The 14,091-nt window shown below is 40.4% G+C and overlaps 1 protein-coding gene across 3 annotated transcripts; it reads left to right on the top strand.

The window, feature by feature from the left end:
- Positions 1-1,526: 1,526 nt before the first annotated feature.
- LOC126764196 (uncharacterized) lies at positions 1,527-3,409 on the top strand. Of its 3 annotated transcripts, none has more exons than XM_050481988.1 (2): positions 1,527-1,855; positions 2,948-3,409. In XM_050481988.1, exons 1-2 carry the CDS (start codon positions 1,577-1,579, stop codon positions 3,263-3,265), a joined length of 597 nt encoding a protein of 198 aa, XP_050337945.1. In that variant the 5' UTR covers positions 1,527-1,576; the 3' UTR covers positions 3,266-3,409. The 3 variants fall into 3 exon arrangements, with proteins under 3 accessions (XP_050337945.1, XP_050337946.1, XP_050337947.1); XM_050481989.1 differs by lacking the exon at positions 1,527-1,855 and adding an exon at positions 2,245-2,376; XM_050481990.1 differs by lacking the exon at positions 1,527-1,855 and adding an exon at positions 2,731-2,861.
- Positions 3,410-14,091: the final 10,682 nt, after the last annotated feature.

Here is a 14,091-nt window from a genome sequence, read left to right as displayed (position 1 = left end):
TGAGATGAATTGTTCTCCGAAGTTTTCCCTCAAAATGGCCATAGAATCGCGAGCTGTGTGGCATGTAGCGCCATCTTGTTGAAACCACATGTCAACCAAGTTCAGTTCTTCCATTTTTGGCAACAAAAAGTTTGTTAGCATCGAACGATAGCGATCGCCATTCACCGTAACGTTGCGTCCAACAGCATCTTTGAAAAAATACGGTCCAATGATTCCACCAGCGTACAAACCACACCAAACAGTGCATTTTTCGGGATGCATGGGCAGTTGGCCACCAAGATCATGCGATTTAACGCCTTTAGACTATTTTTTGTGGGGCTACGTCAAGTCTAAAGTCTACAGAAATAAGCCAGCAACTATTCCAGCTTTGGAAGACAACATTTCCGAAGAAATTCGGGCTATTGCGGCCGAAATGCTCGAAAAAGTTGCCCAAAATTGGACTTTCCGAATGGACCACCTAAGACGCAGCCGCGGTCAACATTTAAATGAAATTATCTTCAAAAAGTAAATGTCATGAACCAATCTAACGTTTCAAATAAAGAACCGATGAGATTTTGCAAATTTTATGCGTTTTTTTTAAAAAAAGTTATCAAGCTCTTAAAAAATCACCCGATATTTATTAAAATTATTGATGTCCCAATAATTTGTAATTAGGTACACCCTAATTCTTGGACTTGTAAGTATATACATCAGAGATGGGCAAATGAAATATATGGATGTATTGGTAACCGCGAGCGTAAAGTGGCTACCATGGGACAAAGAACATTTGCAGTCAGTTGATTAGCAAACAACAGCGAAGCAACATCGTGCGCCGCTTGATTGTTTTATGACACTATTTATGCGCGTACCTATATGTGTTTGTTCAAAATGAATGACAAATATTGCTTTATGATTTCCGATGCCGAGGCAAGCCTTATTTTTGAAATTATAACATTTTATTTACTTATGTTATACATTTCAAATGGGGCAAAAATATACTAGGGCATAAAAAAACATCAACATACCGACTACCTATGTTACCTCGTTGCTGTCTGCAGCGCAACTGGCAGGAAAATCAATTCATTATCCCACAGTGCAAAACTGGATTTTTCGCTCTCAATAGCAACTCAAATAAGAGCGTAAGAATACGTGTGCTGAGAGTAACTGCTCATGTGAGTCAAAACGCCCATGTATGATATACATATATACGTATGTGCTTATGTTTTGTGCAATTGAGAGCTCGTTGAAGAGATCAATTCGCTATTTACGTAACTATGCACGACTTGTTTGTATGTACAGTGCACTCGCGGTAACGTGAACACCGTCTAACGTGAACACCGGCTAACGTGAACACGCTTTTTTTACATTGACTACTCTGTAACGTGAACAAACTTACTTAGAAAGCTCAGTAACGTGAACAAAATTTTAGTTCACTACACTTTTTATTAACATACGAACAACACCGAATACATTAAATTTTATTTTTTAAGTTCGGGGAATCCCCTAATATTGAAAAATTTGCGCAACTTTTTACCATATGACAACGACTTACTTCAGTTGAAGGTTTTTTCTTTCGCGGAGTGATCAATCAATCGGAATGAGTTCTAAAAAATCGAAGTGTTTGCAATTAAAAGAAAAAGCAGACATTTTAGACAGTCTGAAAAAAGGAACAAGTGTGACTAACTTAGCAAAAAAATATAATGTCGCTAAGTCAACAATATGCAGTATTAAAAAGAAAAAAGAAGTCATTTTAAAATGCGTGAATAATACATACCAAGGACCGGGAAAAAGAAAAACTTTAAAATCGTCAGAGCTTCCAGCTATGGAAAAAAGTCAATACCTTTGGTTCATCCGGGTGCGCGAAAGGAATTGTCCTGTAAGTGGATTAATGCTAAAAGAAAAGGCTAAAGAATTGCATTCCCTACTTAAAGAAAACGCGACCGGATTCAATGCTAGTGACGAATGGCTTCAGAGATTTAAGAAAAGATACGGAGTTAGATTGCTTAAAGTATCTGGAGAAAAACTCTCATCGCAGCCTCAATTGGTTGATCCATTTAAACTGAAACTAAAACAAAAAATTGAGGAAATGGAGTTATGTAATGACAATCGTATAATGCTGACGAATCTGGTTTATTCTGGAAGCTTTTGCCAGATAAGCCCTATGTATCGCATGAGAAAACTGCTCCGGGAACAAAGACGGAGAAGCAGCGTATAACATTTCTCTGTTGCGCAAAAGCATCGGGTGCACATAAACTTAAACTTTTAGTAATTGGTAAGGCAAAAAATCCACGCAACTTTAAACACTTTAGTTGCCCTACGGATTATAAGAACTCGAAATCAGCCTGGATGACGTCTGCTATTTTTAAACATTGGTTCCATCAATCTTTTGTGCCACAGGTAAACAATTTTTTCGCTTAATTAATAATTATTATAAATTCTTGCTTTTGGCCAGGTAAGATTGTTTCTAAAGCGGAAGAACTTAGCAATAAAGGCATTATTACTTATTGCCAACGCTCCCTCTCATCCAAGTGAAGCAAAATTAAAAACTGAAGATGGAAATATAATTGCCATGTTTATGCCGCCAAATGTCACCCCTCTTATCCAACCTATGGATCAAAATGCGATTAAAATAACGAAGTTATATTACAGAAACAGTTTGTTGGCTTCAATAGCAGCAAAAAACTTAGATTTGCTTGAATCAATGAAAAATGTAACGTTGAAAGATGCTGTTACCCTTTTATCTGTCGCGTGGGATCGGGTCAGCACAGAAACTCTTGCCAATTGTTGGAAAGACATTTTAAGTTTAATGGGAAACGAGGAGGACCCTGAATATAACATTCCATTAACAAATGGAGTGCAGAAATAAACTCTTTAATGCGAATGTCAGTTGATCTCCTTCAGGACTTAAGTCCTCAGGAAGAAGTTTTACGACACACTTTGATATCATTATTACTTTTTTCTATTTTAGGTTGAGTTTACATTGCCAATGGTTCGAGAGTGGAACGATGACCCTTGTGTTGATGATACCACCGAAATCCATGAAATCACCGAAATCCACGAAATTGAAGAAAGTGACGATGATGATGGTATTGCCGAAGACCCCATAAAGAAAATTGCCGCAAGTGAGGCAGTTGAAATCTTTAACAAGGCATTGCAATGCGCTGGAGATGCAATGGTTGATCAGAGCGACATGAGTGTACTTAGACGCTTAAGGGAGAAAGCAGTATTTCAGCTATTAGAAAGGAAAAAGCAGCAGAAAAAGATAACGGATTTTTTTAATGAATAAATCTTATGTGAAATTTTATTCGCAATTTAATATATATGTTCATTCCCATGAACATACTAATGGCAATAATAAAATACTTTTACATTTAACCTTCAAACGACAACAGGGGTGACGGGTCACCCCACGGTTGTAGATAACTGTAAATATTTCTTGTTTCCTTCGTTGTATGTTTCTGTCGCTTGATCTATTCCTCAATTAGAGTGAGAACAATCAGTCGCTTGCATGCACTTGTCGCAATAAAAAGTTCTGCTGGGGTGATCAGTCACCCCATGTTGCTCTTTGTGATTGTTCAAATTTTTTGTGGAACTTTAATAAATGTTATTTTTTTTTAGCTAAAAATGGCTTCGATTTCAAATGAAGAAATTGAAAACATACTGCAAAATCTTGTTGATGATGATTTTCACGGTGAGTCCTGTTCTGAAGATGGCGAGATATCCGAAGTAGGGGTTAATTTATCCATACATTCAGAAGAAGAAGACGAAATTGGTGTTGATGACATAAGTGACGACGATAATGATCCAGTAAATCCAACGAAAGCGTTATTAAAAGGTAAGAATGGACATATTTGGTCAACTGTTGCACGAACTTCGAGTAAGACACCACGCAGAAACAAAATCTGTGTATCTATTCAACGACTGGCGAGGGGTGCTGCTCAAAACATTGTAACTGAAAAGGATGCATTTACAACTTTACTTAACGAGGAAATAATTGACTTAGTTGTGTTATACACTAATCAAGAAATTGACCGCCGTGCTCCAAAATATGAAAATCAACGATATGTTCATAAAACTGATAGTACAGAATTCAAAGCGTTGATAGGCCTTTTGCTCTTTTCTGCTATAAATAAAGACAATCGTAAAAGTGCAAACGATATGTGGTCACCATTTAGTGCTGCTGTTTACAAATCAATTATGAGTGCAAATCGTTTCCAATTTTTACTGAACTGCGTACGATTCGATGACAAGACTCAAAGAGGTGGAGTAGACCCCTTTGCCGCTTTTAGACAAATATGGGAATTATTTATAGCTAATTGCCGAATGATGTCATGTGTAGAAGTTCACGCAAGTGAGGAAAGTTCTCTGATCGCCATTCACTTGGGAGTGGCCAGAAACGATTCTTTTACACATGGCTCAAGCAGCTCACTACTTCCGGTCTTTGACCAAGTATCCTCTGGGTAGCCTAAGAACATCCGTTCGAAGGCGAGCTAAAGTGAGAAGGCGAAACATTCCCTACAAGGGTTGTGCGCTGAATTTGGGACCCGCCACATAAAAAACACCCCCAATGGAAAAATACCAACTTCCCCGGATTAGAGACCCCCCTTTTGATGACGACCATGACAAACGAAATCAGGATTATGATTAGAGCGCATGCACCTGGAGTGGCCGGTTCCTTAATTGGGAAGGTGCCGCTGCTCAGCTGGTTGATGTTCTCGTGAAAATAACGGCTGAAATGCGATGGACGGGACAAGGACAGAGACGAGTAGGTCCTTGTGACATTTACTACAGTGGCCATATAAAGGAGCGCAAGTTTGGTGTAGGATTCGTGGTGGGAGAGAGACTCCGTCGCCGAGTACTATCATTCACTGCGGTGAATGAACGTCTAGCCACAATCCGCATCAAAGCGAGGTTCTTCAACATATCGCTGATTTGCGCCCACGCCCCGACGGAAGAGAAGGACGATGTGACCAAAGATGCCTTCTATGAGCGCTTGGAGCGCGCTTATGAGAGCTGCCCCCGCCACGATGTCAAAATCGTGCTTGGCGACTTTAACGCCAGGGTGGGCGGTATATTTGGCACTACGGTCGGTAAATTCAGCCTCCACGACGAAACATCCCCAAATGGGTTGAGGCTGATTGACTTCGCCGGGGCCCGAAATATGGTTATCTGTAGTACTAGATTCCAGCATAAGAAGATTCATCAAGCTACCTGGCTGTCTCCGGATCGAAAAACTACCAACCAGATCGATCATGTTGTGATAGACGGAAGACACGTCTCCAGTGTTTTAGATGTGCGTGCGCTCCGAGGTCCTAACATCGACTCGGACAACTATCTTGTTGCAGCTAAGATCCGCACCCGCCTCTGTGCAGCAAAAAACGCGCGCCACCAAACACAAGGAAGGTTCGACGTCGAGAAGCTGCAATCACAACAGACAGCCGAACGATTTTCTACTCGGCTTGCACTCCTGCTATCTGAGAGCACTCGTCAACAACTCGGTATAAGGGAACTGTGGGACGACATTTCAAACTCCTTACGTACAGCTGCAACCGAAACCATTGGTTTTCGGAAAGTGCAAAAGAACAGCTGGTACGACGAGGAGTGCCGTGTCGCAGCGGAGAGAAAACAGGCTGCCTACCTCGCAACGTTACGATCGACCACTACACGTGCGGGATGGGATAGATACCGAGAGTTGAAGAGGAAGCGAGACGCATTTGTAGACAGAAGAAGAAAGAGGCTGAAATGCGTGAGTACGAAGAGCTTGATAAGCTGGCCGACAGGGGTAATGCTCGAAAATTCTACGAAAAAATGCGGCGGCTTACGGAAGGTTTCAAGACCGGAGCGTATTCCTGTAGAACCCCTAAAGGTGATCTAGTCACTGATGCCCAGAGCATACTTAAATTATGGAGGGAACACTTCTCCAGCCTGCTGAATGGCAGTGAACGCACAACACCAGGAGAAGGCGAACCTGATTCCCCAATCGATGACGATGGAGCAGACGTTCCATTACCCGACCATGAAGAAGTTCGAATAGCAATTGCCCGCCTGAAGAACAACAAAGCGGCAGGGGCCGACGGATTGCCGGCCGAGCTATTCAAACACGGCGGCGAAGAACTGATAAGGAGCATGCATCAGCTTCTTTGTAAAATATGGTCGGACGAAAGCATGCCCAACGATTGGAATTTAAGTGTGCTATGCCCAATCCATAAAAAAGGAGACCCCACAATCTGCGCCAACTACCGTGGGATTAGCCTCCTCAACATCGCATATAAGGTTCTATCGAGCGTATTGTGTGAAAGATTAAAGCCCACCGTCAACAAACTGATTGGACCTTATCAGTGTGGCTTCAGACCTGGCAAATCAACAACCGACCAGATATTCACCATGCGCCAAATCTTGGAAAAGACCCGTGAAAGGAGAATCGACACACACCACCTCTTCGTCGATTTCAAAGCTGCTTTCGACAGCACGAAAAGGAGCTGCCTTTATGCCGCGATGTCTGAATTTGGTATCCCCGCAAAACTAATACGGCTGTGTAAACTGACGTTGAGTAACACCAAAAGCTCCGTCAGGATCGGGAAGGACCTCTCCGAGCCGTTCGATACCAAACGAGGTTTCAGACAAGGCGATTCCCTATCGTGTGACTTTTTCAACCTGCTTTTGGAGAAAATAGTTCGAGCCGCAGAACTAAATAGAGAAGGTACCATCTTCTATAAGAGTGTACAGCTGTTGGCGTATGCCGATGATATTGATATCATCGGCCTCAACACCCGCGCCGTTAGTTCTGCTTTCTCCAGGCTGGACAAGGAAGCACAGAAAATGGGTCTGGCAGTGAACGAGGGCAAGACGAAATATCTCCTGTCATCAAACAAACAGTCGTCGCATTCGCGACTTGGCACTCACGTCACTGTTGACAGTCATAACTTTGAAGTCGTAGATAATTTCGTCTATCTTGGAACCAGCGTAAACACCACCAACAATGTCAGCCTAGAAATCCAACGCAGGATAACTCTTGCCAACAGGTGCTACTTCGGACTGAGTAGGCAATTGAGAAGCAAAGTCCTCTCTCGACAAACAAAAACCAAACTCTATAAGTCACTCATAATTCTCGTCCTGCTGTATGGTGCAGAGTCTTGAACGATGTCAACAACGGATGAGTCGACGTTGCGAGTTTTCGAGAGAAAAGTTCTGCGAAAGATTTATGGTCCTTTGCGCGTTAGCCACGGCGAATACCGCATTCGATGGAACGATGAGCTGTACGAGATATACGACGACATCGACATAGTTCAGCGAATTAAAAGACAGCGGCTACGCTGGCTAGGTCATGTTGTCCGGATGGACGAAAACACTCCAGCTCTGAAAATATTCGACGCAGTACCCGCCGGGGGAAGCAGAGGAAGAGGAAGACCTCCACTCCGTTGGAAGGACCAAGTGGAGAAGGACCTGGCTTCGCTTGGAATATCCAATTGGCGCCACGTAGCGAGAAGAAGAAACGACTGGCGCGCTGTTGTTAACTCGGCTATAATCGCTTAAGCGGTTTCTACGCCAATTAAGAAGAGGAAGAAGAATTGCCGAAATTCATACCACCCACGATTTTATTTGACCATTGACGAACAACTTTTGAGTTTTCGAGGAAAATGTCCTTTTCGGGTATACATTGCTTCAAAGCCCGATAAATATGGACTAAAAATAGTAACCATTTGCGATGCTAAGACGTACTATATGTTTGATGCGATTCCTTATATTGGCAAGAGAACAGAGCAAAAAACAGCAGCAGATTATGTGAAGAAGCTAGTCCAAACTATTAAAGGTTCCGGCCGCAATGTTACCTATGATAATTGGTTTGCATCTATACTTCTTGCTGATGAGTTATTGAAGGATTATAACCTAACAACCATCGGAACTCTACGTAAAAACAAACCGGAAATTCCTCCATGCTTTGTGGCTCATAAAAGAAAGCAACCACTAACATCTCAGTTTGCTTTCGATCAGGAAAAAACACTTGTTTCTTTTACTCCAAAGAAGAATAAGGCAGTTATACTACTTTCAACTATGCACTACAAAGCTGAAACAAACCCAGAAACAAGTAAGCCAGAAATAATACACGATTATAATGCGACGAAAGGTGGTGTCGATACATTCGACAAATTGATGCATTCATATACTTCGGCTAGACGTACAAGACGTTGGCCTCTTCGTTACTTTTATGCCATGATTGACCAAGCTGGTATAAACTCGATGGTTCTGTATTTTGACACCAATCATCCAAATATTTCAGCAGCAAAGATGCGTAGTGAATACTTAAAAAAGGTGGCGTCACAATTAGCCAGACCGCATATGGAACGTCGTTTGCAAACAATTTTACCTAGAGAACTAGCCAGCAGTATTCGGGATATTCTGGGCATCACAAAGGAAGTTTCTGCAGACGAACCGCCGCAAAAATCACAAAAGCAGGCGAGATGTGCACTGTGCCCAAGAAATCGGGACAAAAAAGTTAAAGCTGTTTGCGAAAAATGCCATTTGCCAACATGTCCCGAACACCGGAAAAATCTGTGCCTTACGTGCATTTAATTGCAAATATATAATAATAATAACCGTTATATGAACAAAATTAATTTTTTTAACGATTCTTGATGAAGAAAGGAACTTGTTAAGAAATAAACATGAATGAGATCTGTAGTCCAGTTGTTTTATACGTATGTAAAAATAGTGTTGTTGGATGAAGGTTAAATGTGTAAAAATCCTGAATTTAGCAATTTGAAGTTATTTTGCGTCTTCAAATTCGACAATCGCTAACGTGAACATTTTCACTAACGTGAACTCCCTTGGTTTTAATTAGTTCACGTTACCGCGAGTGCACTGTATTTATTATTATGCTTATGTTATTAAGCGATTGAGAGCTCGTTATGGCCTTGCTACACATACCGAGTACAGTGGCGAGACAGTATTCTGACCGAGTATGATACTCGGTCGAGAGAGTTGCGTTGGCGAGTTGAGGTTTACACGTATTTTGTTCATCTCGTTAGACAGTGAAGTTTTTCAAAGTTTTATTTACAATGTTTGGTAGAAAAAGACATTTTTAAAGAATTTTTAATAAAGTTCTACCGCATCTCATAAAAGAGTTGTGGGATTTTCAATTCTTTCACAATGCAAAATGCAATTGAAACTAAATAAACAACATAAAAATCGACCGAGTGGTGAGTGAAGACCGAACGCGTGTTCACATGCAACGAGCGAGTCAGTGATTAGCTCAGAAGGGGCAAAAGAGTGAAGAAAACTAATCACTCGGTCTAGTAAACAAAATGAGATTCTAGTGATTCTCTCGCCACTATACTCGCCCACTGACTCGGTTCATTACTCGCCTTACTGTTTAAACGAAACGAGCACTCGGCCGAGACACTGTCTCGCCACTTTTTTTAATAATTTTGTAATAATTAATTGACCCAATGTAGGTAGGATATAGCATAGGCAGATTGTATGCCGTTTATATTGTGTGTTTATATTCTTTCAAAATAGAGAGAGAGAACGAAAACGAAATAGAAAGAAATTGTACTTTCCGTTGTCCTCTTATGTATGTATGTAATTTAATATATACAACAGTGTTTCCCAAAGCTAGCTACTGCGCAGTATTCCTTCGTACCATACAGCCATCTTGACCCTCAATTGCCTTGATAGCTATGCCAGTAAGCTTCTTGATCGCATCGGTGGTTGATCTCTGCTTGCGGAATCCATACTGCTAGTCGGACAGACCTTCCTTATCTTCATTTTCGAAATGCAGCTCTAATCGTGCACAGAATATCCGCTCTAGTATGTTGCCCATAGTATCCAGCATACAGAGTGGTCGATATGAGCTGGGATCTCCGGCTGATTTATTTCGTTTCTGCAACAAGACCAGTCTCTGCTTTTTCCAGGTTTTTAGGAATACACCTTTTTGTAAACACCGCGTAAACAATTATATGAATGTTCTCGCATTGCTCATTATGGCAATCTTTAAGGCCTTAGTTGGAATACAAATCACGCCTGGTGCTTTCTATAACCTCCACATCCATGACTACTATGTTTTCTGTTTCAGCAGGTTCTTGCATGCTACCCGTTCGGTTCTTTCCACAACGGGTTTTAATAGTACTGGGAACGTTGGTGCTTCTCCTTTGCTACCTCTTATTTTTGTCATTACCAGCTTCTAAGCACCACCCCATGGGTTTTCAACGATTTTTCCGCAGAGTTCTTTAAAGCAGGAATATTTACTTTTTTAGTTGCTTTTTTAAGATCGCTTCGTTTTCTTTTAAAGCATGCGCGTAATTGCGTTTGCTCTGTGAGTCCCCGACTCCTTTGGCAACTTCTTATCGCTTTATGGCACTCCTTTCGTAATGTGTCGATCTCCTCACTCCACCAGTAAACAGGCTTTCAATGGGTGCCATTTTTCTTCCTACTCATAGAAGCGTCGCATGCTTTACTAACGTGCCTCACTAAAATCTCCACCTGTCGGTCTACATCTTCCAGACATGTTAGATTATCATCTAACGAGAGCTTGAATAGTTCGACATTAAGGGTTTATATATTCCATCCTTTCCTTTGTCCCGTCTAAGTAGGCATACTCCTTCGATTGTTCACTGAGTCTTGGATTTCAAACATAATTGCATAATAGTCACTGTGTGTATGTCCGGTCGTTCTTCTCGAAGGTTTCTGATTGCCGGTGTTCAGTAACACCATGTCTAGCGACGAGAATGCCTTTAGTAGGGCATCTCCACGCCTATTTGTACATATGCTACCCCACTCCATAGCCAAATCATTAAAATCGCCTGCGACCACGTTCCTTGTAGTTGATAAAACTTCTGTGACCAATTCGTCAAGAGTTTTATTAAAGTCACTATGCGATATGCATGATGGTTGTAGCAACTGTAGAAGTTTATCCCAGAGATTTTCGCTCGAAACACTTTCCCTCCACATGCCCATATACCAGATTTTTTCGTGTTGTCAGAGATCCATGTTGCGCCGCTTATATTTTTATACTGTTCACTGAGCATAGCTGCATCGACATTTTCCTCATAAGCCGTCTGCTTAAGAAGTTCTTGTGCAGCCTCGCAGTGATTGAGATTGAGTTGTATGACACTCATATTTTTTGCTGCTTCTACATGATTGTTGGTAGAGCGGGCACTTTTTACTACCAATTTCATGGTCGGTGTTTTCCCTGCCTTTTTTCTTGCATGCACTACACGACGGATTCTTATTGCACGACTTCGCAAAGTGTGCAGTTTCTCCACACTTGGCACAGTACTGGCAGCTATCATCTAGATCAGTGTTTCCCAAAGTGGGCGATAACGCCCCCTTGTGGACGCTGCAGGTATCAAGGGGGGCGGTAAGAGACCCAGAAAGAAAATGGGGGCGTTGTGTAGAGGCCTGGGGGGTTATTTGTAATTTTATTTAGCTAGGAGGCCCCTTAGACAACGACTACATGAGCTCTCGACTCTCAACAACAACTTGTGAACATTAACTAATATTAATTAAAAGATTGCTCAAATTCATTCTATATTTCTCTCCGCAAAGTTCATATATCTGTCCTATTTTATTGAATATAGAAAAAATGAAAATCATGTCAATCGGTCGCTCCGTTTCATAACGGGGCATCTCGACAGGATAGAATTTATAGAATACTAACTGTCAAACGTATTGCTATTGCCATTGCCAAATCTGTATGTGGGCATTTGCTATCATAATATAATCATTTGCGCAAAGGTGTAGGGTAGGTAGGTTCGAGCTGATGTAGCGAATGCTTTGAGCTCTTGAATAATTTATTTTAACACTTGCGAAATGACGTCGGGTAGGTAGCTGATGTAACGCACGTTTTGAGCTTGAACTCCTTAAATCTTTTATGTGGAAAATAAAAAAAGGATCTTTATCCTTTCTTACAAATGTATTTCTGGGGAAAATAAAAAAAAGATAAAGATCCTTTCTTTTTCAAATGTATTTCTGGGAAAAATAAGATAATACGAAAAGGGGAAAGATCCTTCTTTTACAAATGTATTTCTAGGAAAAATAAGAATTCATATTTTTGGACTACTATATAATAATTGTGCTTAAGCATTCCTATATAAACAATGTAATATTTATTTTATATTCATTTGTGGGTTTGCGTGCAATAGATGAGCATTACTTACGCCTCCTTTACACTACTCGCGAAGTTAAACGTATTTCTCAAAGCAAAACAATGTCGGAAGTAAAAAAGAAGATACGGCAATACTGTGCGGAATACATTAAATTCGGATTCATTGAAAATCTCACAAACCCATCCTCGCCTTTGTGTCTTCTATGTCTTAAAACATTTTCGAATGAAGCAATGAAGACTTCAAGACTGCAAGATCATTTGAATAAAATGCATCCAGATAAGAGAGACAAGAATGTAGCATATTTTCAAGACCTCGAGAAGAAGCATAATACTCAGCCAAGTGTAGCAAAACTATTTTTGGCGGCTGCTAAACAAGATGACGACGGACTTCGAGCTTCGTACAGTATCTTTTTGTTAATTGCTCAAAAAGGCAAACCACATAACATCGGAAAAGAGTTAATATTGCCAGCAATAAATGAAGTAATAACTACCGTGCTTCATAAACCGGCCACATATATTATCCGAAAAATTCCTTTGAGTAATAGTCTGTGCATAGACGAATTGATGAAATGGCTGAAAACATTGAAGAATCATTGTACGATCACCTGAGGTCAAGTCAATTTTCAATTCAGCTGCATGAGTCCACTTTACCAACTAATGAAGCATTGTTGTTGTCTTACGCGAGCTTTATTAAAGATGAGAAAATATGTAAATAACTATTATTTGATAGAAATTTAGAGATCGATACAAAAGGCGAAACCATATTTAATATGCATATTGGAAAAGTTTTGCGATGAGAAAGAAATTCCTTTGAAAAATATTATTTCAGTTGCTACGGATGGCGCTCCGGCTATGACAGGGTGCCATAAAGGCTTCATAGCGTACTTAAAAAATAAAATTCCAGATGTCTTTGGTGTACATTGCGTTATTCATAGACAACATTAAGTTGCTAGAAACTTAAGTGAAAAACTGTTTCAATCACTGCAATATGTCATCAAAGCAGTCAATAAAATCCGCAACAGCTCTTTGAATGATAGATTATTTCATCAGCTTTGTGTTACTAATGACGAGGATTTCAATCGATTGTTGTTTCATACTGAAGTTCGTTGGCTATCAAGAGGCAATTGTCTGACTCGATTCTACAACCTGTTTGACTCTGTTGTAGAGTGCTTGGAAGCTGAAGATACAGAATTTCAAGACAAGCTCATAACATCAAAGAATGATATAGCTTTCATGACAGACCTGTATAAATTGTTCAACGACATGAATCTCCAACTGCAAGCCGATAAACTAAATTTAATTAAAACAAAAAGCGTCGAATCTGGGCAGACGTGAGTTTCACAATTTTCCGAATTTATCAGTATCATTCAGTAACGACGAATTGTTTGTCTACTGCCAACATTTGGAAAACCTCCACATTGACTTCACCGAACGACATCAGGACATTTTGAATTTGGAAATACCAGACTGGGTGTTGGATCCGTTTTCAAATGTCAACACAGCAATGTCACCTCAGCTGGAAGAAGAACTTATAGAATTGACAATAAACGAGGAAATAAAAATCAAGTTCAAAAGTGGTTAGCAAGAATTTTGGCTACAAAAACCGATCTCGCAATTGTACCCTGGATTGTGGTCAATCGTTCAACGATTCCTGATAGCATTCCCATCGTCATACTTGTGTGAACGTGGATTTAGTGCTGTGACAACACTGCTTACTAAAAATTGAAATCGTTTGCTTTTTACCGACCGTTGCGATTTGCGACTGTTCTTGAGTAAATTGGAAACTGATATTAAGAAACTTATTAGACAGCATCAGATTTATCCTTCACATTAGTTTTTATATAAGGAACGATTATTTTAGTTTTATTTTTAATAAAAGATTCTCTGTTTTAATACTATAAAGTTGCGTTTCAATAATCATTCTTATTGGCAGGTGGAGCCCGTAAGAGTCGACTTGAAATCTAAGCGCCGTTATATGTTACCTAGTGCGCTCAATCTTCAAGTTGCGG

Source organism: Bactrocera neohumeralis, unplaced genomic scaffold (genome assembly GCF_024586455.1).
Source record: "Bactrocera neohumeralis isolate Rockhampton unplaced genomic scaffold, APGP_CSIRO_Bneo_wtdbg2-racon-allhic-juicebox.fasta_v2 cluster09, whole genome shotgun sequence".
NCBI classification, from domain to species: domain Eukaryota; kingdom Metazoa; phylum Arthropoda; class Insecta; order Diptera; family Tephritidae; genus Bactrocera; species Bactrocera neohumeralis.
Note: the sequence above shows the minus strand (reverse complement) of the source record. Positions and strands in the feature narration are given on the sequence as shown.

Excerpts from the sequence above, each read along its gene's own strand:
- LOC126764196 (XM_050481988.1), top strand. The coding sequence starts at position 1,577 with ATGAGTTCTAAAAAATCGAAGTGTTTGCAATTAAAAGAAAAAGCAGAC. Across the intron at positions 1,856-2,947 it reads TGCGCGAAAGGAATTGTCCT|GTTGAGTTTACATTGCCAAT; the intron begins GTAAGTGGATTA and ends TTTCTATTTTAG.